Source organism: Oncorhynchus masou, chromosome 7 (assembly GCF_036934945.1).
Source record: "Oncorhynchus masou masou isolate Uvic2021 chromosome 7, UVic_Omas_1.1, whole genome shotgun sequence".
Classification (NCBI taxonomy): Eukaryota; Metazoa; Chordata; class Actinopteri; order Salmoniformes; family Salmonidae; genus Oncorhynchus; species Oncorhynchus masou.
Window position 1 is genome coordinate 17852171 of NC_088218.1, and position 23770 is coordinate 17875940.

General features: G+C 42.0%; 1 protein-coding gene across 3 annotated transcripts; it reads right to left on the bottom strand.

Moving 5' to 3' along the window:
- Positions 1–6891: 6891 nt before the first annotated feature.
- Positions 6892–23084, bottom strand: LOC135543418 (phospholipid phosphatase 2-like). Of its 3 annotated transcripts, none has more exons than XM_064970659.1 (8): positions 22835–23084; positions 22624–22726; positions 13569–13720; positions 13385–13471; positions 13081–13256; positions 12949–13006; positions 12699–12875; positions 6892–11857 (listed from the first exon to the last, which is right to left on the bottom strand). In XM_064970659.1, exons 2-8 carry the CDS (start codon positions 22685–22687, stop codon positions 11705–11707), a joined length of 867 nt encoding a protein of 288 aa, XP_064826731.1. In that variant the 5' UTR covers positions 22688–22726; positions 22835–23084; the 3' UTR covers positions 6892–11704. The 3 variants fall into 3 exon arrangements, with proteins under 3 accessions (XP_064826731.1, XP_064826732.1, XP_064826729.1); XM_064970660.1 differs by having other exon boundaries at positions 22826–23084; XM_064970657.1 differs by having other exon boundaries at positions 22624–23084.
- Between the last annotated feature and the right edge of the window lie 686 nt (positions 23085–23770).

Here is a 23770-nt window from a genome sequence, read left to right on the forward strand (position 1 = left end):
AACAAAATGTGAAAAAATTCCATGGTGTCTGAATACTTATGCAAGGTACTGTGTTTTTGGTTGAGTCAATTACAGTGCCTTAAGAAAGTATTCAGTGTTACATTTTTTTCTCACCCATCTACACACACTACCCCATAATGACAAAGGGAAAACATGTTTTTAGAACTTTTTACAAATTTATTGAAATTAAAATACAGAAATATCTAATTTACTTAAGTATTCACACCCCTCAGGTGCATCCAATTTCCTTCGATCATCCTTGCAATGTCGTTACAACTTAAGAGTCCACCTGTGGCCAATTCAATTGTTTGGGCATGAGTTAGAAACACCTGTCTATGTAAGGTCACACATTTGACAGCGCTTTTCAGAGCAGAAATAGAACAAATATGGAAGTAGCCAATGGGTAGCTGGCTGTCCCAACTACCCATTGGGACAGCCAGCTTAGAGCTGGCTGTCCCAATGACCACTAACAGAACTACATAGTTCCTTGGCTGAGATGGGAGAACCTGCCAGAAGGACAACTGTCTCTACAGCACTTCACCCATCTGGGCTTCATGTGAGAGTGGCCAGAAGGACAACTGTCTCTACAGCACTTCACCCATCTGGGCTTCATGTGAGAGTGGCCAGAAGGACAACTGTCTCTCCAGCACTTCACCCATCTGGGCTTCATGTGAGAGTGGCCAGAAGGACAACTGTCTCTCCAGCACTTCACCCATCTGGGCTTCATGTGAGAGTGGCCAGAAGGACAACTGTCTCTACAGCACTTCACCCATCTGGGCTTCATGTGAGAGTGGCCAGAAGGACAACTGTCTCTACAGCACTTCACCCATCTGGGCTTCATGTGAGAGTGGCCAGAAGGACAACTGTCTCTCCAGCACTTCACCCATCTGGGCTTCATGTGAGAGTGGCCAGAACGACAACTGTCTCTCCAGCACTTCACCCATCTGGGCTTCATGTGAGAGTGGCCAGAAGGACAACTGTCTCTACAGCACTTCACCCATCTGGGCTTCATGTGAGAGTGGCCAGAAGGACAACTGTCTCTCCAGCACTTCACCCATCTGGGCTTCATGTGAGAGTGGCCAGAAGGACAACTGTCTCTCCAGCACTTCACCCATCTGGGCTTCATGTGAGAGTGGCCAGATGGACAACTGTCTCTACAGCACTTCACCCATCTGGGCTTCATGTGAGAGTGGCCAGAAGGACAACAGTCTCATTAACAGGACAATGACCCACAGCACTTCACCCATCTGGGCTTCATGTGAGAGTGGCCAGAAGGACAACTGTCTCTCCAGCACTTCACCCATCTGGGCTTCATGTGAGAGTGGCCAGATGGACAACTGTCTCTACAGCACTTCACCCATCTGGGCTTCATGTGAGAGTGGCCAGAAGGACAACTGTCTCTACAGCACTTCACCCATCTGGGCTTCATGTGAGAGTGGCCAGAAGGACAACAGTCTCTACAGCACTTCACCCATCTGGGCTTCATGTGAGAGTGGCCAGATGGAAGCCACTCCTGAGAAAAAGGCACATAATGAAACACCTGGAGTTTACAGAAAGGCAGGTGAAAGACAGAGCATAAAGCAAAGGATTCTGTGGTCCGATGAGACAAAAATGTAACTATTAGGCCTGAATGTAAAACTCTATGTCTGGAGAACCAGGCACAGCTCATCACCCATTTTAACACCATCCCTACCATTAAATGTGGTGATGGCAGCATCAGGCTATGGGGATGTTTTTCAGAGGCAGGGACTGGTAAGGGTAAAGAGAACAAACACAGGCAAATCCTTGATGAGAACCTGTTTCAGAGTGCAAATGATAGACTGGGGGTGAAGATTTACATTAACAGGACAATGACCCAAAGAATACAACCAAATCCACACTGGAATGGCTTCTGAACAAGAATGTGAAGTCAGAGTGGCTCAGCCAAAGCCCAGACTTGAAAATCTTTGGAAAGACGTGATTGCTGTTCACCATCGCGCCCATCTAACTTAACAGAGCTTGAGAAAATCCCCAAATCCAGATGTGCAAAGCTGATAGACATACCCAAGAGGACTCAGAGATGTAATCGCCACCAAAGGTGCTTGCTTCTACAAAGTATTGACTCAGGTGTGTGAATACTTATGTAGTAATTGAGATATTTCTGTATTTCCATTTTTCAATAAATTTGCAAATGTTTCTAAAAGCACGTTTTCACTTTGTCACAAAGTATTGTGTGTAGAACGGTGAGAAACAGTTTAATCCATGTGTGGATGGTGTGTGTTTTATTTATTTTTGTTTTGTTTGGGAAAGAAAGGACATGATTGCATATCCCAGAACCAATGTATTGCTGTGAGCGGGGGTGTGAGAGAACTTTCAATGTTGTTCAGATGATTCACATTACTTTCTATAATTAATTATATGTCTTATTTAGTTATTTATTGTCCTATCATGGTGGAACTGTTTTAAAATAAATTATACATTTAATTTATTTATTGTCCTATCATGGGGAACTACATTTATAAAATAAATTGTATATCTAATTTATTTATTTATGATCCTATATTGATGGAACGGTCCACAACCCTATACCCTAGACACGCACCTGAATGACCCAGATACTAAGGAGAAGTCTAACTGTTTTATGGACCTGCTGTAAGCGGTCTGTATGCAGCCAAAATGCAGTCAGACCTAGAGCAGCACTGCCCCCCCCCTCCTTGCACAAAGGCGGAGGTAGCGGTCCTGCTGCTGGGTTGTTGCCCTCCTAGATCCTGAGCCTGCTTGGCAGGGTTGGTCCTGCAAAGCCAAAGCCCCCTAAAGGGAGAGCATACTATACGAGGATATTCTCAAAGCTGCTAATGATGACCTTGTACCTAGCCGGTGGGGTGCAGTGGCAGTGCTGGCAACACTAGCTGTAGAAAGCCATGGGGAGGGCGTCACACTTGGACATTCAGAGAGGGGGTATATTATTGTGGCCCTGGTGGCACAAAATCAAAAAGTCTGACTGCATGGAGATGCTTGGGAATATGGTCAATACGGGGGACCGTGTTGTGGGTGTTTCAGGGAAAAGGTGTACGTTTGACCATAATCTAGGACGTGACAATGGTTCATAAAATCTCTCAATTTCTGCCCATTTTTTTGCACAGTCTTGCAGGCCTTCTCATACAGCTGCAACTGTTTATGCATTCGTAAATCAAGACCTTTCTTGAGTTGGGCTCTGGGATGGTGCAACTGTTGAGAATGTGAGCCTATGGTTGTGTGGGGGGAAAGGGTTGAGTGTGTGTGTGGGTGTATGTGCGTATCCCACAACTGTTGCGAAGTAGTAAAATATATTAGAGACAATATACAGTGCCTTGCGAAAGTATTCGGCCCCCTTGAACTTTGCGACCTTTTGCCACATTTCAGGCTTCAGACAAAGATATAAAACTGTATTTTTTTGTGAAGAATCAACAACAAGTGGGACACAATCATGAAGTGGAACGACATTTATTGGATATTTCAAACTTTTTTAACAAATCAAAAACTGGAAAATTGGGCGTGCAAAATTATTCAGCCCCCTTAAGTTAATACATTGTAGCGCCACCTTTTGCTGCGATTACAGCTGTAAGTCGCTTGGGGTATGTCTCTATCAGTTTTGCACATCGAGAGACTGAAATTTTTTCCCATTCCTCCTTGCAAAACAGCTCGAGCTCAGTGAGGTTGGATGGAGAGCATTTGTGAACAGCAGTTTTCAGTTCTTTCCACAGATTCTCGATTGGATTCAGGTCTGGACTTTGACTTGGCCATTCTAACACCTGGATATGTTTATTTTTGTTGGAAATAATGGCTACATCTCAAAAAGTTTAAAACTATCTAGAGTAAAACAAGGTTGTCCACTATCGGCATATCTATTTATCATTGCCATCGAAATGTTAGCTGTTAAAATTAGATAAAACAATAATATTAAGGATTAGAAATCCTTGGTTTAAAAACAAAGGTGTCATTGGAGGCTGATGATTCATGTTTTCTTTTAAAACCACAATTAGAATCTCTTCATGGCCTCATAAAGGATCTAGATAGTTTTGCTATCCTCTCTGGATTAAAACCAAATTATGATAAGTAATATTATGTATTGGATCACAAAAAAACAATCACATTTTACATTACCGTGTAGTTTACCAATTAAATGGTCTGACAGATGTGGACATACTCGGTATACAAATCCCAAAAGAAAGAAATTATCTCACTCCAATAAATTTTAATAGAAAGTTAGCAAAAATAGATAAGATCTTGCTACCATGGAAATGAAAATACCTGTCTATTTGTGGAAAAATCTCCCTGATTAACTCTAGTTATAACACTGTTTACCTATTTGCTTGTGGTTTTTGCCTACACCTAGAGACCTGTTTTTAAATTATATTTACAAAAAATATTCAATTTCATTTGGAACAGCAAGCCAGACAAAATTAAAAGGGCCTTTATATAATGCATTTTATATAATGAATATGAATTCCCAGGGCAGAAATTAAATATTAAAGCATTAGTCCTCTCACTAAAGGCATCAGTTATACAAAAGTTCTACTTAAATCCAAACTGGTTCTCTAGTAAATTGGTAGGAATGTCTCATCCTATGTTCAAGAATGGCCTTTTTCCCTTTATTCACATTACACCTGCTCACTTTTGGTTGTTTGAAAAGGAAATACTCTCCAAAAGATCGTTATTTTTTAAATAAGCCTTAGAAAGTTCATGTGATTTCAGTTTAATCCACCTGAAAAGACAGAACAAATAATACAACAAATACTGTGGTTAACCGCAAATATACTAATTGGTAAAAAAAATATATATAAAAAAAAATGTAAAAAGTATTTTCCGAAGAAATTTTAAAATAATTTAAAAAAAATGTAAAGGTATAATTTTAGTGAATGATATCATAAATAGGACTGGTGGAGTTGTCACATATGCAGCTAACACAGACATATGGAAACATCTGCTCTACCCAAAATTAAAACCAATTAATTGCAGCATTACCACAAAAATGGAATAGGCAAGTAGAAGGGGGAAAAAAAGTAAGGAACTTGTATGTCGGCCCTGTATTAAAGAACATAAATGGTTAAAGAAAAGTGTGATAAATAAAAACATAGCATTTTCATTTAAAGGATCACAAAACTGACAGCTGTGCCATATAAATGGCAAAATAGTTGGGAAGAGATTTTCGATGTACACATTCCATGGCACATGGTTTATGAATTGATACGCAAAACAACACCGGGTTCAAAACTTCAAATTTTTCAATTTAAATTACTATACAAAATTCTTGCAACCAATAGAACGTTATATCTGGGGGATACAATCTTCCCAGCTCTACAGATTTTGCTGTGAGGAGGCAGAGTCATCAGATCATGTATTTTGGTATTGTCCATATGTAGCTCATTTTTGGTCACAGGTCCAGGAATGGCTGAAGAATTGAAACATTTGCCTAGAACTAACGCTGCAGATAGCAATACTGGGTGATTTGAAAAGCCAGTCAAATCAATCAATAATATAATAATTATTTTAGCAACATTTTTATTTTTCCTTTAAAATCTGTAGAAGCTATGAGAATAGAAAGGTTCAGTACTTTTGTGAAGCATCACGGCACAGTTGAAAAATATATGGCAAATAGAAATCCAAAATGGATGATGTTGAGAGATAGATGGGAGAGGTTGAATGGAGCTGAAGGGTGGGACTAATAGCAAGATAAAACATGTAATACTGTAAAATGTCTGTAAAATGGGGTCTGTAAAATGTATATATGTTCAGAACTTTTGTGAAATAGCAGTTACAAATAGAAATCAAACTGGATGGACATCAGAAATAGAGGAAGGACTAAAAACAAACAAAAAATAACTATTGTAAAATAGATTGTCTGTAAAATGTCTATAGTATGTATAAACTGAAGGTAGTAGCCTAACTGTTTTAGTTTACTCCAATTGGGGGAAGGGTGGTAGGGTTTGCGGGGAATAATAAAGGTATATTCTACAAAAAGTATGGATGTCTATATAGGTATGTGTATGTATATATGTGTATATGTATGCATATGTGTATGTATATGGATATATATTTACCCCCAAAAATATATGGGGGATTGGAAATGATGCAGACAATTACATTGATGGAAGCAACAATCTTTTCGCAATATTAAGCTGATCCACCCCTTAAATTATTTTTTAAATCCATATTGAATTCAGGCTGTAACACAATTTAGAATAAGTCAAGGGGTGTGAATATTTTCTGAAGGCACTGTAGTCGATTCCCATTTCAAACCTGTTTCTTAAAAAAATTTAAAATAAAGCTCCGGATATATAGACAAATTAGCTGGCTAACTCATTGATTCTGCTTGTAGTATAACCCTATGGAGTTTGTTTTCTAACTGACAAGAGTTATCCCACAAATCAGACAAGTCTGGACAGGCCTGCAGCATCCTGGGAGTTCCACTTGTCAACAGGATAGTGTTTCACCTGAGTACATCCAAGTACATGTCACTGTGGCAATACTGTTTTTATTTTATTTTTTACATTCAGGTTAGGATAATTATGTAGGCAGGTTAGAACTAACATGGCAGGTTAGAATAACTAACTTGACAGGTTAGGAGAATGAGGGTAAAGGTCAGGCTTAGCTAAAATGCTACAGTTTTCCTCAATGTGATAACTAGAAGGTGCTGCACTGGTAGTACAAACCATCAGTACCATAACACTGGCTGTTCTTACAAGGAAGCGCACAGTGTATACAGTGAAATGGTAAACAAATGTAATCATGCGCAGGGCTTTATAGCAACCGTGGTTGAGGTACAGGGAATATATACCTGCACCCTTTTCAGCAACTATTCCCTCATTGGGCTAGAGAATCAACTAGCACACACACTCACTTTAATAACAAAAATCAGTCTGATGCACAAAGGGCATTTTAGTTAGTCTTTATGCATAAACTACAAAAATGCAATACAGAGAAATAAAATAAAACAAATTGAAATAAAGCTATGACAACATGTGCAATGTCTTCATCACTGGGTCTGGTGTGCCATCACCCCAACAAACATTGGGAAAGTCCTAGTGAATCACTTGGATGAATCGATGAAGTTGAAGGCATCCTATGCATTCATTCCATCCCTCCATTCTTCCAATCATCCCTCTCTACCCATCCCTCCACAGCAGTAACTGTGGTTCTGCATGCACTTTCGTCTCAGCAGGAGTTGTCAGATTATAAAGGAAAGACACTTCTGTAAATCAAGTTCCCTTTTCCATCAAGAAGAAATACATACATTTGATTACAGCTACAGTTTGTTACAGACAAGCTTATGAAGGATTACAGTGTGGATACAAACACAATAAAATACACTACATGGCCAAATGTAGGTTGACACCCCTTCAAATTAGTGGATTCGGCTATTTCAGCCACACTCGTTGCTGACAGGTGTATAAATTGAACACCCAGCTCAGTGACTTTCAACTTGGCACCGTCATAGGATGCCACCATTTCAACAAGTCAGTTCGTCAAATTTCTGCTCTGCTAGAGATGCCCCAGTCAACTGTAAGTGCTGTTATTGTGAGTGGCAACGTCTAGGAGTAACAATAGCTCAGCTACGAAGTGGTAGGCCACAAGCTCACAGAACAGGACCGCTCGGTTGCAAACATTCACTACCGCGGTCCAAACTGCCTCGGGAAACAACATCAGCACAAAAACTGTTAGTCTGGAGCTTCATGAAATTAGTTTTCATGGCTGAGCAGCCGCACAGGCCTAACAGGCTGACTACACCGCTCGCGTCTGGTGTGCGAACATTACAAATTACATTTTTCAATTATGTTATTCAATTATTGTGCGCGCACCAGCGAGCTTTTGCGTTGCCAAGGGCTAAAATAGAAATAAGTTATATTTCTGACGCAGATCACACTGTAAGTCCTGTTTCTCCCATCTCCTCATTGGTTTATAGAAGCAGGTACTCACGTGTCATCTCCTCATTGGTTATACCTACATGGGTGACAAAGACGAACGAGGTAAGTGGCGGTAATGCACCTAATTTATGAAAGTTGCCAATCGCAATATAAAGTCAAGAGAAGAAAAGGGCTGGAAGGAAGAGACTAGAAACTATTCGGTTGACCGTTTAAGTGTGGATTAATTGGCGGAGTAAAGGACTTTGTGCATTTCAGGTAAAATAACAACTCAATATTTATATCCCAGGACAAATTAGCCAGCAAGTGCAAGCTACCTAGCCATAAATGTTTAATGCTTTTTGACCTGTCCCCAAATTAATATAATTGGTTCAGAGTTTGTTTTGATATTTTAACCTGTGTGTCGTGATCGCGTTTGGTGTGGGGGGACTAAATAAATGTATGCAAGATGGTGCACGCGCGCTCTGTGTAAGATCACCATGTGCAATGCCAAGCGTCAGCTGGAGTGGTGTAAAGCTCGCAATTGGACACTGGATCAGTGGAAATGCGTTCTCTGGAGTGATAAATCACACTCCACCATCTGACAGTCCAACGGATAAATCTGGGATTGACAGATGCCAGGAGAATGCTGCATGCCCCAATGCATAGTGCCAACTGTAAAGGTTGGTGAAGGAGGAATAGTTGTTTCGGCTGTTTTTTTTTTCATTCCAGTGAAGGGAAATCAATGACATTCTAGACGATTCTGTGCATTCCAACATTGTGGCAACAGTTTGGGGAAGGCCCTTTCCTGTTTCAGCATGACAATGCCCCCATGCACAAAGCGAGGCCCATACAGAAATGGTTTGTCGAGATCGTTGTGGAAGAAATTGACTGGCCTGCACAGAGCCCTGACCTCAACCCCATCGGACAGCTTTGTGATTAATTGGAACATCGACTGAGAACCGGGCATAATCGCCAAACATCAGTGCCCAACCTGACTAATGCTGGTGACTGAATGGAAGCAAGTCCCCATAGCAATGATCCAACATCTAGTGGAAAGCCTTCCCAGAAGATTGGAGGCTGTTATAACAGCAAAGCTGGGACCAACTCCATATTAATGCCCATGATTTTGGAATGAGATGTTGGACGAGCAGGTGTCCACATACTGTTGGTCATATAGTGTATATCTTAACCCTTTGCAGAAGTGTAATGTGTTTTTCAGAGAACATCCTCAGTGAGTGACTCAATCATTGACACACTGACGATTATCAACATTTCAAAGGCAGCACATGGCATCATGATCTCACAGGACCTGTGTTGCCATGCGAGAAGGCAGGTTATACACAGCTTTATATATAATGAACTGGAGTAACTAATACAAGTTGCATCAATAACATTTTAAAAAACATCACAGTGGGCTAGTAGTGGTATTACATTCTTAGAGATACGACAGAAATAAACAGTTAGTTAGAAAGTAATTATCTATGCAACACTGTTTTACATTCCATATACTGTACATGCATGTCTTCTACAGACATGCTAGGTACCCCTGGAGAACTACAGGATGAGCACACTAACCCACCTGATTCAGCTAATCAAGGTCTCAACGACTAGTTAAATCAGGTAGGTTGGTGGTGGGCAGGAACAAAAGCCTGCAGCCCAGTAGCTCCCCAGCACGAGGCTTGGAGACCGCTGTCTTGATGGAAGAAGTGTGAGAGGATTAGTAGCTCCAGTGTAGGTAAAAGGGATCAAAGCATTACAAACACACAAAACTCATTTACAAATACAAACTAGACTAGTGGGTGGGTTAAAAAATAACTACAGGACACTCAAACTACAAATCCCAAGAAGACAATCTGGTTGATGCTGCTGCACAGGAAATATAAATGAATCATACTTTTAAAAAAATAAAAAAGTTGTTTCAGTGTTTCCTGTTAGCATAATTGAAATCTAGGGAACTACACAATAATTCTTTGTCTCTGTTAAAAAACTGTCTCATCATCCATACTTTTAGTACATTGTATTAAAATAAAATACAAAGTTAAATGCATGTGCATGTGAGTGGTTATACACATCTTCTCATATACACCAGTGGTGGCTGGTGGGAGAAGCTATCGGAGGACAGGGTGATTGTAATGCTGGACCGGAATAAACAGAGTCAAACATGTGGTTTCCATATGTTTGAGGTGTTTGATACGTTCCATTCATTCCAGTCCAGCCAATACAATGAGCCTACACTGATATACACACTTCTCTCACACAGACAGCCAGACAGCAGGGGCGTAGGCATGGGTGCCCCCACTGGGAGCAAAAACCTATTTTCTTTCTAGAGATATATATATATATTTTTTTTTTAAGTACTGCTCTTTCCTTGTCAGTGTTCCAAATGGGACATTATTTGTAGAGCCCGACCGATATTAAATCGGCCTATATTTTTATCTGCCTTTATTCCACAGATAAAGTGCCCATATTATATACATAGAATAAACAAATGTCTGCTCCATTTTCAATGGTTGCCTAAAGAGGGCACTCTACCAGCTGCTCATTGAACATCATTCAGCCCTAGTCCACAATGTGAGGGAAAGTAGACATGGTGGTTTGTAGCTTGAGTAGCTTGCCACAGCCAGCATGAGTAAATAATCAAAGGTACACTTCACCAAGCAAGAAGCCCTGTCCTCATCACAGTCTCACTTTGTTAACGTTAGCTGGCTAGCTAACCAGCAAGGTAGTTAGCTTAGCTATCTAGCCAGCAATCTGTGCTACGTATGTGCCAACACTGGACTGACGCCAAAGTGAACACTCGTCCTTGATACAAAAAGAAGACCGATACTGTCAGGGCCTATTATGTTAGCTCGTGGGCTAATTTAGTTAGTTTTCTGAAATATGCAATCTGCAAAAAACAAGACAGTTGGCGCAAATCTATCATTCAGGCCATGCGCTTGCATTCATTATGAGATAAGTAGCTAATGTTAGCTAGCTCGCGAAATTAGAACGTGTGACAAAAACCAGTGCAGCAAGAATTTACATGCATAAACATTTTCAGTCATCAGCGCATGCCATTTGCAGTTGAAATGTATAGCCAATACATTTTGTATTGAATAACAGTGTTATGTAAATAAGGTTTCTTTAAGAAAACATTGTCGTAATGAACAGCTAGCGTGTGCTTGTCGTAACGTACTCTCATTGCATGGTGGACCATAAAGTGTTTGTTTACATGACCACCCTTATGGTGGTTTAGCACAAATACTTTTTCATACCTCTTTTCCACTGCCATAGACATTTTTAAGTTGCACCTAAGAAGGTCAACTAAACAAGCTTTGTATTCACTGTCGAATTTATAGAGAACATAATTGCTTTTTGGTTGATCTCCTGTTAACCACAAATAAAATGTTGTTAAATAATGTTAACTATAATATTTAGTTAATTAAGAAATCATCATTTAGAGTATCTGTTGATCCTTTGAAGCACAATTTGGTCTGTTTTTCATTCAACCTCTAAAAAAACCAATATATCGACAGATATCAGTAATCTGTGATTTTCCCTCCCTCAGAATCGGTATCGGACCCAAAAATCCAATACGGGGTCGGGCTCTAATTATTTGTCGTCTTTTTACCTAAACATGCAAACATCATCAGATAGAATTCATAGACAGCTATAAAACGGTACATTTCTCTCTTGGCCACATGGCAACATTGCAGGAAGTTATTTATCTCCTTTCCCCAACAACAAAACATTGTAATAAATTTTTTTTTTAAATGCCCACCCAAATTTCTGTTGCCGCCACTTCCCCACGGTTGCCATGATTGTTGTGTAGTTGCAGTGGTAGTGTAGTTGTTAGTCTGTGTTCAGGCTGTAGTAGTTGTATAGTTGTAGTGGCTGTTGTGTAGTTGTGTGTCTGGGTTCAGGCCAGGTTTGGCCTCTAGGTGTTCGTCTTCAGCCGTCTCTGATCGTGGGCAGCGAGGGGGGCGGAGCTTAAAGAAATCAGAGACGTAGCAAACCTGAGAAAAAAGAATAGTCTAAAGTCAGCAGTGCTGAGCGATTAGTGCTTTTTGAGGTCGTTTCTGTTTCAGGTCGATTATAAAAAAATAATTACGTTTTAGATTTGTCAATTTTATTTGAAACATTAAATGCATTGTCGATTAAATGCTGTAACACAGAATAAAACAAAAGTCCCATGAGGGCAGTGACTGCCATTACTGCTCATCACTTATTAACATTACTTGAATAAAATATCTCGGTTGTTGTGTATAATACATTTGTTTTATTTGATGACTTTATTATTTAATTCCAAGTCATCATCTCATCTCTATAGAGCTGCTGCCTACGGTTTCTGACAAAATCACTGTTTTAATAGTTCAAAGTTATTTATTTACCTTTATTTAACTAGGCAAGTCAGTTAAGAACAAATTCTTATTTTTAATGACGGCCTAGGAACTGTTCAGGGGCAGAACGACAGATTTGTACCTTGTCAGCTCGGGGGTTGGAACTTGCGACCTTCCGGTGACTAGTCCAACGCTCTAACCACTAGCTACCCTGCCGCCCCAATACTTTTATGACTGCTGAATACCAACTATCAGTCACTTAGATCATGTATATTCTGTAAACTACAACTCCCTACTACATCGCACAGTTCGGGGTTGATCTGATTTATCTCTATAGAGAAACTGTGCAATGTGCACATTGAGCTCACAGAAAAAACAGAATGGAATTAAAATAATTGAACTGACATTGGTCAATTAGTTGTTCCAAAACCAAAGAACTACAGACATTTCGGTTTAATTGCTCAGCACATGTACAAACACACACACACACACACACACACCTCCTACACACACTCACGTTGAGCACAGCGATGAGAGTTCCCTGCAGCAGTCCCACCAGTACGTCGCTCCAGTGGTGTTTGTAGTCGCTAACCCGGGTGTATCCAACATACAACGCAAACGCCACGAGGAAGAACTGCACTGTGGGTCTGACCAGACGAGTCCACTTCCCCTGCATACGTGCTTGCACATACAACTACACACAAACACACACACATTAATCGTCATCTCACGTGTGTATGAAACTCACACAAATAAAAAACACTCACTGCTAGAAACAGCATGCTGTACATCCCGAAGGCAGAGTGTCCGGAGTAAAACGACAATCTGGAACACAGAGAGAAACATGTTGACATTGCATCACACAGCAAGAGAAGAAAGACAGACAGAAAGATACACACCTGGACTCAGTGACGTTTCGAGGGTTGCCAGTACAGTTGAGTTGCAGCATGTACCCAGAACACACAGTGGGATTACACACAGACAGGAAGTTAGGGCGTGGCCTGCCGATGGTGAACTTGGCCAGGTCAGTCAGTGATTGGCTCACAGCTGCTCCAAACAGGAAGGTCCCCACCACCTAGTAGAGGCACAGCACAGGCCAATTTAACCACTATCCCGAACCAATGAAATTGGGAAGAGGCAGCTAGCCAATTCGAGCTAAGACCACATATTGTCAGCCCAAAACTGACCCGTGTTCCAACTGACCTTGTAGAGAGCTGACATGTACTGGTTAAAGTTAGAGTTGGAGTGGAGACGCTTGGAGTACACCAGGTACGCTTCTCCTGTAGTTATCTATGGAGAGAGAGGCAAACTCATAGCATAGCAGAGGTCAACTCATACCATAGCGTGCCATTTTGTACATAACCATCAAGTTGTTCATCAAACTTACTATGACTATGGAGGAGGGAATGGTGACTGCAGCCATTGCCCTGTGGGAGATGGTGTCTCTTCTGTAAGGATATCTGATGCTCTCGTCATCACAGTAGATACCCCTCTGGTACGGGCTGTACATTAACGTCAAGACCGCTGACGGAAGGGCCGCTGGGAAGAGGGGAGAGCGATAGGAAGGGTAGAGGGAGAGAGAGAGAGAGGAGGGGTGTCGGAGTGGGTCAAGGGAGACAGTATCAACATGGTGCTGAACTTGTCTCTGTATAGGCCTAGGTGAGATTGAGAAGCAGCTCAACAGGCTCTGACAGACATGTTTAAATCTATCAGCTGGACAGGAACTGTGAACAATACATGGGCATGTGAAGGCACCTCGAGGCACTTATTGGTCAGCAGTATATCAGTGACCTCTGTCCCCTGGGGAGGAAGCTGCTAGCTAACACCACACACACACGCCATCCAAAGATTGTATAGTACAGTATGACGATGCTTAGAAACTGCCTCTACAATAGAAATCCACAATCACGCTTGTAGGCGATGTCATGGCAACGTTGACTAGCTAAGCTCAGAAAATTTATCGGGTCTAACGGTCGTCTCGCTCCGAACTGCGCATGAGCAGGCCGTCAAATCAAAAGCCCGCCTTAGATATAGTTATTTTACACCAAAATGAAAACATGTCAGTTTGTCACTTCCACACAAGGTTGGGGTAACATGTTCAGCTACCTAAGACACCTAGGTCGATTTAGAGAATATTAGCAGCAAAGGGAGTATTTTTCACTTCTCCCATAGACTTCCCAAACCCGCCTGGTCTGTCGAGTCTGATTCACGAAGCGTTCCTGGAAGTTTTGCGTCGTGGGTCTCTGGGTTTAGATACTCTGTGTGCACTCTAATGGAAATGCACCCACACACATCCATCACCATAGATATGCCTAACAGTGTAACAGCCTTAAACATTCACCACTGAGCCCTGCTGACAAGGGCATGGGAGCCAACTATCGGGCGCGACACACACACAATGAATGTCCCATTCTCTATTTATTTATACACAAAGTTACCATGAGAAATTCCCTTAAACTGATCTCTCACGGAAGAGACCATGGACTTTTCTTTTAACCTTTCTCCTCTCTTTCCCGGACTCAAACCTTTCTCCCCCCTGCTCTCACCCTCTCTTGCTTTCACTCCCTCGCTCTCTCCCCATAGTTCAGTGACTCACAGACCAGAGCAGAGACTGGCACCAGGATAGACTATAAAACTGTCTCAACTGACAACACAATGGTGTGCAAACACACACACTCAAATCTGACAGGACAATGTTTTTATACACCCTGGTGATTTTTTTCCTGTTTTTATGAACCCTGTCACTAGACAACATGCTCCCCTGATGCAAACTGAACTTCCACCAGTCATATACTGAACAAAAATATAAAATGCAACATGCAACAATTTCAAAGATTTTACTGAGTAACAGTCAATTGAAATACATTCATTAGGCCCTGATCTATGGATTTCACATTACTGGGCAGGGGAACAGCCATGGGAGGGCATAGGCCCACCCACTTGTGGGAGCCAAGCCCTCCCAATCAGAATTAGTTTTTCCACACAAAAGGGCTTTATTACAGACAGAAATACAGCTGCTCGGTCATGGAAACCCATTTCAGGAAGCTTCCGACAAAGTTGTTATTCTGACGTTGCTTCCACAGGCAGTTTGGAACTCGGTAGTGAGTGTTGCAACCGGAGAGGAGATTTTTTTTACGCGCTTCAGCACTTGGCAGTCCCATTCTGTGTGCTTGTGGCCTACCACTTTGCGGCTGAGCCGTTTTTGCTCCCAGACGTTTCCACTTCACAATAACAGCACTTACAGTTGACCGGGGCAGTTCTAGCTTTTTGGAAAGGTGGCGTCCTATGACAGTGCCACATTGAAAGTCACTGAGCTCTTCAGTAAGGCCATTTTACTGCCAATGTTTGTCTATGGGTATAATAAGGTGCATTTGAAAATTATTCAGACCCCTTGGCTTTTTCCACATTGATACATTACAGCCGTATTCTAAAAATGGATAAAAGTATTTCCTCATCAATCTACACACAATACCCCATATTGACAAAGAATAAAACAGATATTTTTTCCTTTTTTTGCAAATGTATTAAATATAAAACACTGAAATATCACATTTACATAAGTATTCAGACCCATTTCTCAGTACTTTGTTGAAGCACCTTTGGCAGCGATAAGAGCCTTAAGTCTTCTTGGGTATGACGCTACAAGCACACCTGTATTTGGGGAGTTTCTCACATTCTTCTCTGCAGATCCTCTCAAGCTCTATCAGGTTGAATGGGGAGTGTCGCTGCACAGCTATTTTCAGGTCTCTCCAGGGATGTTCGCTCGGGTTCAAGTCAGGGCTCTGGCTGGGCTACTCAAGGACAATCAGAGACTTGTCGCGAAGCCACTCCTGCGTTGTCTTGGTTGTTTGCTTAGGGTCGTTGTCCTGTTGGAAGGTGAACCTTCACACTGGAGCAGGTTTTCTTCAAGGATCAATCTGTACTATGCTCCATTCATCTTTCCCTCGATCCTGACTAGTCTACCAGTCCCTGCCGCTGAAAAACATCCTCACAGCATGATGCTGCCACCACCATGCTTCACCGTAGGGATGGTGCCAGGTTTCCTCCAGACGTGACACTTGGCATTCAGACCAAAGTGTTCAATCTTGGTTTCATCAGACCAGAGATTCTGACTCCAAGTGGGCTGTCATGTGCCTTTCACTGAGGAGTGGCTTCCGTCTGACCACTCTACCATAAAGGCCTGATTAGTGGAGTGCTGCAGAGATGGTTGTTCTTCTGAAAGGTTCTCCCATCTCAACAGAGGAACTCTGGAGCTCTGTCAGAGTGACCATCGGGTTCTTGGTCATCTCCCTGACCAAGGCCCTTCTCCCCTGATTGCTCAGTTTGGCCGGGCGGCCGGCTCTAGGAAGTGTCTTGGTGGATCCAAACCTCTTCCATTTAGGAATGATGGAGGCCACTGTGTTCCTGGGGACCTTCAATGCTGCAGACATTTTTTGTACCCTTCCCCGGGTCTGTGCCGACACAATCCTGTCTAGGGGCTCTATGGAAAATTCCTTCGACCTCATGGCTTGATTTTTTTCTCTGACATGCTGTGTGACAGGTGTGTGCCTTTGCAAATCATGTCCAATCAAATGAATTTGTTGATGTTGAAGTTGTAGAAATATCTCAAGGATGATCAATGGAAACAGGATGCACCTGAGCTCAATTTCAATTCATAGCGAAGGGTCTGAACACTTAAGGTTATAAAAGGCACTTACATTTTTATTTTATTACATTCGCACACAAAAAAAATCAAAACCTGTTTTCGCTTTGTCATTTTGGGTATAGTGTGATGAAAAACATGAAATGTAATCCATGTTAGAATAAGGCTGTAACATAAACATGTGGAAAGGGGGAAGGGGTCTGAATACTTTCCGTATTATGCAGACCGAGCTTGTCGCCTGCATTCCTGCCTTTGGGACAACGACTCAAATTGTTTGGACGGAGACATGAGAATCTCTTCATTATATACAGATCTCTGGTTTCATCCACTTGCGAATTAGAAAGGGAAATTGGCAGGTGCACAGCGCACTGTTCAGATTCTGGCTTCCCCTAAACTAAATGGATGTTTTGCCAAAATTATAATTACTCCTGTCTAAATAAAAACATTGAAAATACTTTACCAGACAGCTTGATCATTAATTTTTTTTTTTTTTTTTAAACAACAGTGTATTGTTTCACATCACAAGTGCATAGGCCTATGCCTATTTTGGAAGCAAGCAATTTGGGAGCGCGTGTGGCAATAGGCTTAGCGTAAAGCATCTATAATGTCTCGAGTATAATTTCAAATGTTGAGACAAGAAGAAAGGGTGTGTTGCGGAGATCTGGGCGTCTTTCTCCAGGATGCATTCAATCAACTCTCCAATACTGTGTGAATTGTTTGCCCTTCGATTGTTTATTTGTATCAATTCACCATTACATATATAACCACTAGGCCTAGTACCTGTACCATTAATCCCCGTCATTTGTTTACATTAATGTTAATGCATGTATTGGTCATTTACCATTTTCCTTCTCAGAGTGGAATCGTGGTTTGCAGAGTTCACAACCTGCTACACTTGTGAGAAAAAGTTTTGGTTTATTTCATAACCATCATTTGAGTTTTTTCATTTTTTTCATTGTCTTTTGTTTTGAGTGCTGTGAGCAATGCTGATTTTCTGTCCTGATAATGTTGAGGGGGGAGCACGCACGCCTGAGCACACCAACATGCTGAGTTGATACAATGTTACAATTCATTACCCATAGCCCAAATCAAGACAAATAGGCACAGCCAGTAGAGGACTGGCCACACCTCAGAGCCTGGTTCCTCGCTGCGTTTCTTCCTAGGTTCTGGCCTTTGTATGGAGTTTTTCCTAGCCACCGTGCTTCTACATCTGCCTTGCTTTCTGTTTGGGGTTTTAGGCTGGGTTTCTGTATAGCACTTTGTGACATCGGCTGATGTAAAAATGGCTTTATAAATACACTTGACTAATTGATTGATTAAATGATTGAATGGGAGGCAGACAGGCAGAGTAGCGATTAATGCAATTGAAATAACCTGAATTTTCACCAGGATATTTTCTACTGTTTTTGTCAGATTTAGGCTTATGTATTTTACTTAGTTGATGATGGAAGTTACAGGGGCTCCCGGGTGGCGCAGTGTTCTGCATCTAGGTGCAAGAGGCGTCACTGCAGTACCTGGTTCGAATCCAAGCTGCATCACATCCAGCCGTTATTGGGCGTCACATAGAGCGGCACACAATTGGCCCAGCGTCGTCAGGGGTAGGCCTCATTGTAAATAAGAATTTGTTCTCTCATAGTTCCATACGCTCATTTCTTCCAATGGATCACGGTGTAGGCTGTGTCCATATGGCAAACATTTCTTGCATTAGTTTAATTTTAAATTCTATATTTGTATTATTTAAATTAAGATTGATTAACCATGTGACAATTTTGAGAAACAAAAAAAGTTATTGAAATTAAAAACTGTTCCACGAAAATGTACACAGTATTAAAATAATCATAACTGGTAGAAATGGTAGGATAACTTGTAAGCTTCCCCAAACTTGAAACTCAAGCTGTCTTTATCATAACACCCATTACCAAAATGTGTGAAGGCGCAAGTGCGTGCACACTGGAGGTTCCGTGGAAAAAACAGGCCCGCCTCTAAAAATCAAATGCCAGTCCAACTGATTAGTTCTGGCGCCTGCCCTGTTCACATTGTCACTCATCAGCGACGTATGAACAGCGTGACTACTTTGTCAACCTTAATTCCGCTAGGTCAAGCATGCACTCAGCCACTTTGAAGTTTACTAACTAGTATTTACTTTGAAGTCATGTCAACTTTGTAGGGTTCTAGGATAACAGTTAGATAAGACAGCTCTCTGGAGAGTAGTAGTTAGGGTGAGGATGAAGTGTGCATGTATGTGTAGCACTCTGCTGCAGTGTCAGAGAAATAAACACACACACACACACAAACGTATAATTGTAGTAATCTCCAGTTTTATTTCAGTAAGGTTTCTGCTACAGTGTTATTGTAGCCCAGGGTTGAGTTGAACCAAGATTGTTCCTCTCTCCAGAGAGTAAGCTGAGCTGGATTTGATAAAACAAGGAAGGAGAAAGGGGAGTGTGTGAATAAATAGATGAAAGATTGAAAACCAACACTATTAAGGCAATGTGGTAACAGTGAATCTGGAACTGATTTTGAACCATTCAACCCTGCTGAATAGTAACCGAACTGGTGACGAGCCGTACCTGGGATCCAGTGGTACTGGAGATGTTTTAATGAACCCAAAGGAAAACTGATTCAAGCATTCTCTTCGGAAGAGGTTAGTTTGTAGCACACATCTTGACCTTCCTCAGAGATGTAGAAAGAACAGCGATGTGGCACAGACTCAGAGGGCTTGGCTTTGTGTGTCCAGTGGCAGATATAGGAAGCAGAGTCCATAGTCCGTCTTCTTGAACCCCCCCCCGCCCCACACAGTTATCTTGGCCGAGGGGGTTGGTCTTCAGTAACAGAATGGTCAGAGCGAAAGAAGAAGAGGGGATAACATTGTTTCACATTCTCATTTGGCTAGATAGAAAGTTCCAGAAGCCTCCCAGAGAAAACAAACATGGAGGAATGTCTGGTGAGATATGGCACATGATCAACTTCCTCCTGACCTCTGACCTCACAGGAAGGAGGAACCTAAGAAGTGTTCCTGTCATTCTACAGACTAGACGCCAAAAAACGTACACAACTCCACTGACCTACTAGTCACACCCAACAGCTACAACACACACACACACAAATTGATCAAATCTGATCCACTTCCTGCTCTATGGCTGTAGTACTCCCACTGTACTGTCAGAATCCTGGTTATTTTCCACACAGGAAAAGTCAATACCCCCCCTCTCTCTCACACACACACATAGTTGGCACAGAGAGATGGTGTGTGTGTGAGAGAGAGAGTCAGTAAAACAGCGGCAGAGTATCTTCTCTAACTCTCGTTGTGCGCAAAACCCAGAAAATCAAATAGATAAATAAACTAACCCAACAACATTTGGTATCAGTCTATAGTTTGATGCAGATGCTCTTCTAACCCCAAGCGACATAAATAACAGTAAGAACTTAGAGCAACAGCAGCTGTTTTAGGTCTCATGTTCACTTCCAGAGAAAGTTTGATGACCCAAGGTTTTTAAAGGACTGTGACCCCCCCCCATCACAGCAAACTTCTGGGAAGAAAGTGAAAAACATTGACACAATGTGAAACTATATTAATTTAGATTCCTTAGAATGACCCGTAGAATGAACATGATCATTGTCTGCCAATCAGATTCTTCCAGAGAGTGTGTACAGTTCTTACAACCGTAATCTGTCCCATTCACACAATCACCAGTCAATATTGAATGATCTAAAGGTCCATATGAAATTATGGATACATCAGGCCCCTTTGTTATGCATATAACAGCAGATTGCTTGGTTTGGGTGGCGTTTGGTAGGTATTTTTGTTAAAAGAGTGTGTGGCAGAAATAACTCAATGTGCCTGTGTGTGTGTGTGTAAAGTTTATTTGTCTGTAGTGTTAACAAGGCAAAGGAGAGGAGCAAATAGTTAAACAGAGAGAATGAGAGAGGGAGAGAAAGAGGGATGGGAGAATGAGAGGGAGAGAGAGGGATGGGAGATGGGGGAGAATGAGAAAGAGGGATGGGAGAATGAGAGAGGGATGGGAGAAAGAGGGAGAGAAAGAGAGGGAGAGGGAGAGAAAGAGGGATGGGAGAAAGAGAAAGAGGGATGGGAGAGAAAGAGGGATGGGAGCATGAGAGAGGGAGAGAAAGAAAGAGGATTGAGGAAAAGCTTTGTCAGATCAGATCCAGTTTGTCAACTAGGCACATTCCTACTATATTAATGACAGTGAGGAAGCTGGGCTATGGCCTATGAACACACACACGCCAACAAAACACAAGTATGCACACGCACACTAACAAAAACACAACCCTATATCACTCTTATCTGAACTGGGAATAAAAAAATCCCAATAGTTTTCTTGTCACTAATTGTAGACTGATTACCGCTACCCCCAGAGACCACTATCGAGAGAGAGAGAGAGGGTGGAGGCAGGAGAGATGAAAGAAAAATAAGCAACTGGAGAGATTGAGGGAGGAAATATTGAAAGAAGAAAAGAGTGATTTTACTGTCGTCAGACCCCAGGCCCAGACACACAGCCCCCTGAGTCTGTTAACAAACATGGTTCCTGTCATCTTTTTTTAAAACTTTATTTAACTAGGCAAGTCAGTTAAATATTTACAATGACGGCCAAACCCTAACCCGGACGACGCTGGGTCAATTGTGCGCCGCCCTATGGTACTCCCAATCGCGGCCAGTTGTGATCCAGCCTGGAATCGAACCAGGGCCTGCAGTGAAGCTTATATCACTGAGAATCAGTGCCTTAGACCGCTGCTCCACTCGGGAATGTCAGACCCCAGGTCCAGACACACAGCCCTCTGAGACTGTCAACAAACATGGTTATGCCACGAGGTGATGTCGTCTGTTAACAGCTTAACTGTTAAACAACCTTACTCTCTCACTCACTAGATACCATGATAGAAAGAGAGCAAGGGAGTGGGGGAGGAAGACAAAGAGAGGGGGAGGAAGACAAAGAGAGGGGGAGGAAGACAAAGAGTGGGGGAGGAAGACAAAGAGTGGGGGAGGAAGACAGAGTGGGGGATAGGGGGAAGAAATGGATGAAGAGGGAAAGATGTGGAGGGAGTGGGAGATAGAGGGGGTAGGAGACCAAAATGTCTATTCTAAACTACAGATCCTGTAGTATTGAGAGTCCAGTACAAGTCCGAACATGCACACCCCAGCTCCAAACACAAATGCAGCAATCACACTGGAAGCAATAGGGAAAAGCACACGTACAGATCATTTTTTTAAATGGTCGTCATACATTAATTGTAACTGTTAAATTGTAAACTTAAAATCATAGTAAATGTGATTATGCAATTTGATGACTAGCAAATGACTAGCCTACAATCTACAGTACTTGAATCAATACAGATCAGTGTTACACCACTCCACCAGGCACTGTGACCACCTGTATTGTGCTGACAGACAATGATGGAATCCATTAAACAAGCTATAAACACTAGCACTGCTGACTCTCTTCCTATTACAATACTATTGCGGTGTGTCTGTCTGTGTGTGTAACACAAAACACATGTTCTTATGACTGGCCTGTAATGGAAAGTGTCCGGCATGCTGGGCTTTGGCCTGTGGCTTGCTTGTGCTTGTGTGTGTGTGTGTAGCCTGCCTAAACATGGATTACAAAATCCCCCACCATCTCAGTCTTAAACAACTATTTTATTGATTTATCGGTGGCTAGTGCTACCCTATTGCATTGCGCATGTGTAGACGGCAGAGAGAGCGAGTTGTGTCCTTGGTTATTACAACAAATAATGTTATATCAGCCATGTTGTTGGAGAGAGAGAGAAATAGGGCACTTACCGATAACCACACAGAAAACATCAACTAGAATCAGCATATTTTTCTTGGGAACTGGTAGCTCCATCTTCACGCTTCAACTCTCTCCGAAGAAGAATTATCAAAACTGCAAACGTTATTGGGAGAAGTTTAGTTGCAGAGGTAAGAGAAAAAGTGTGAACAATCAGATGTGCTTGTTCTTCCTGATTTCGCTCCCGTAGCCTACCTGGCCTACCTGTTTAGGCCTACGCTCTATAGGTGAGTCGGGGAAAGACGCAGCTGTAGTGTACACCACACACACAGTGTCTAGCGCTGTCAACACACGGACATGTGTGGGTCAAGCATTGTCCAAAAGCAAGTAGAGATAACGGAAGGAAAAACACTTCTGAAATCGTTTCCTTTGCGGAAAGTTGAGAATGGGCTCTTTCTCCAACTAAAGGCGCGTGTGCGTTTGCACTCTCCACTCCCCAGAGCTGACGTCAGAACTATTGTGAAAAGAAAAGTGAACCAGACCGCAGGGTGGAGTCAGAGGATGAAGAGATTATTTTTGCTGAAGAGATAAAGCGGTGTTGCAGCAACATCCAGAAAAAAAATAGAAAAGATGCAAGATAATCGAGATGGGTCATGGAAGATGTAGGTTTTCTGATAATATATAAACGACTTTTACCCCCCATATCAATCAATCACATGTATTTATAAAGCCAATTTTACATCAGCCAATGTCACAAAGTGAAACCCAGCCTAAAACTCCAAACAGCAAGCAATGCAGATGTAGAAGCACTGTGGCTAGGAAAAACTCCCTGGAAAGGCAGGAACCGAGGAAGAAACATAGGAGGAACCAGGCTCTGAGGGGTGGCCAGTCCTCTTCTGGCTGTGCCGGGTGGAGATTATAACAGTACATGGCCAAGATGTTAAAACATTCATAGATGACCAGCAGGATCAAATAATAATAATCACAGTGGTTGTAAAGGGTGCACCAGGTCAGCACCTCAGGAGTAACTGTCAGTTGGCTTTTCATAGCCGATCATTCAGAGTTAGAGACAGCAGGTGCGGTAGAAAGAGAGAGTTGAAAACAGCAGGTCTGGGACAAGGTAGCATGTCTGGTGAACAGGTCAGGGTGAGCATGTCTGGTGAACAGTTGAAACTGGAGCAGCAGCACAACAAGGTGGAC

Excerpts from the sequence above, each read along its gene's own strand:
- LOC135543418 (XM_064970659.1), bottom strand. The coding sequence starts at position 22,687 with ATGGAGCTACCAGTTCCCAAGAAAAATATGCTGATTCTAGTTGATGTT. Across the intron at positions 13,721-22,623 it reads TGTTTTCTGTGTGGTTATCG|CGGCCCTTCCGTCAGCGGTC; the intron begins GTAAGTGCCCTA and ends CCCTCTTCCCAG. Across the intron at positions 11,858-12,698 it reads CTCTCATCGCTGTGCTCAAC|GTTTGCTACGTCTCTGATTT; the intron begins GTGAGTGTGTGT and ends CTTTTTTCTCAG.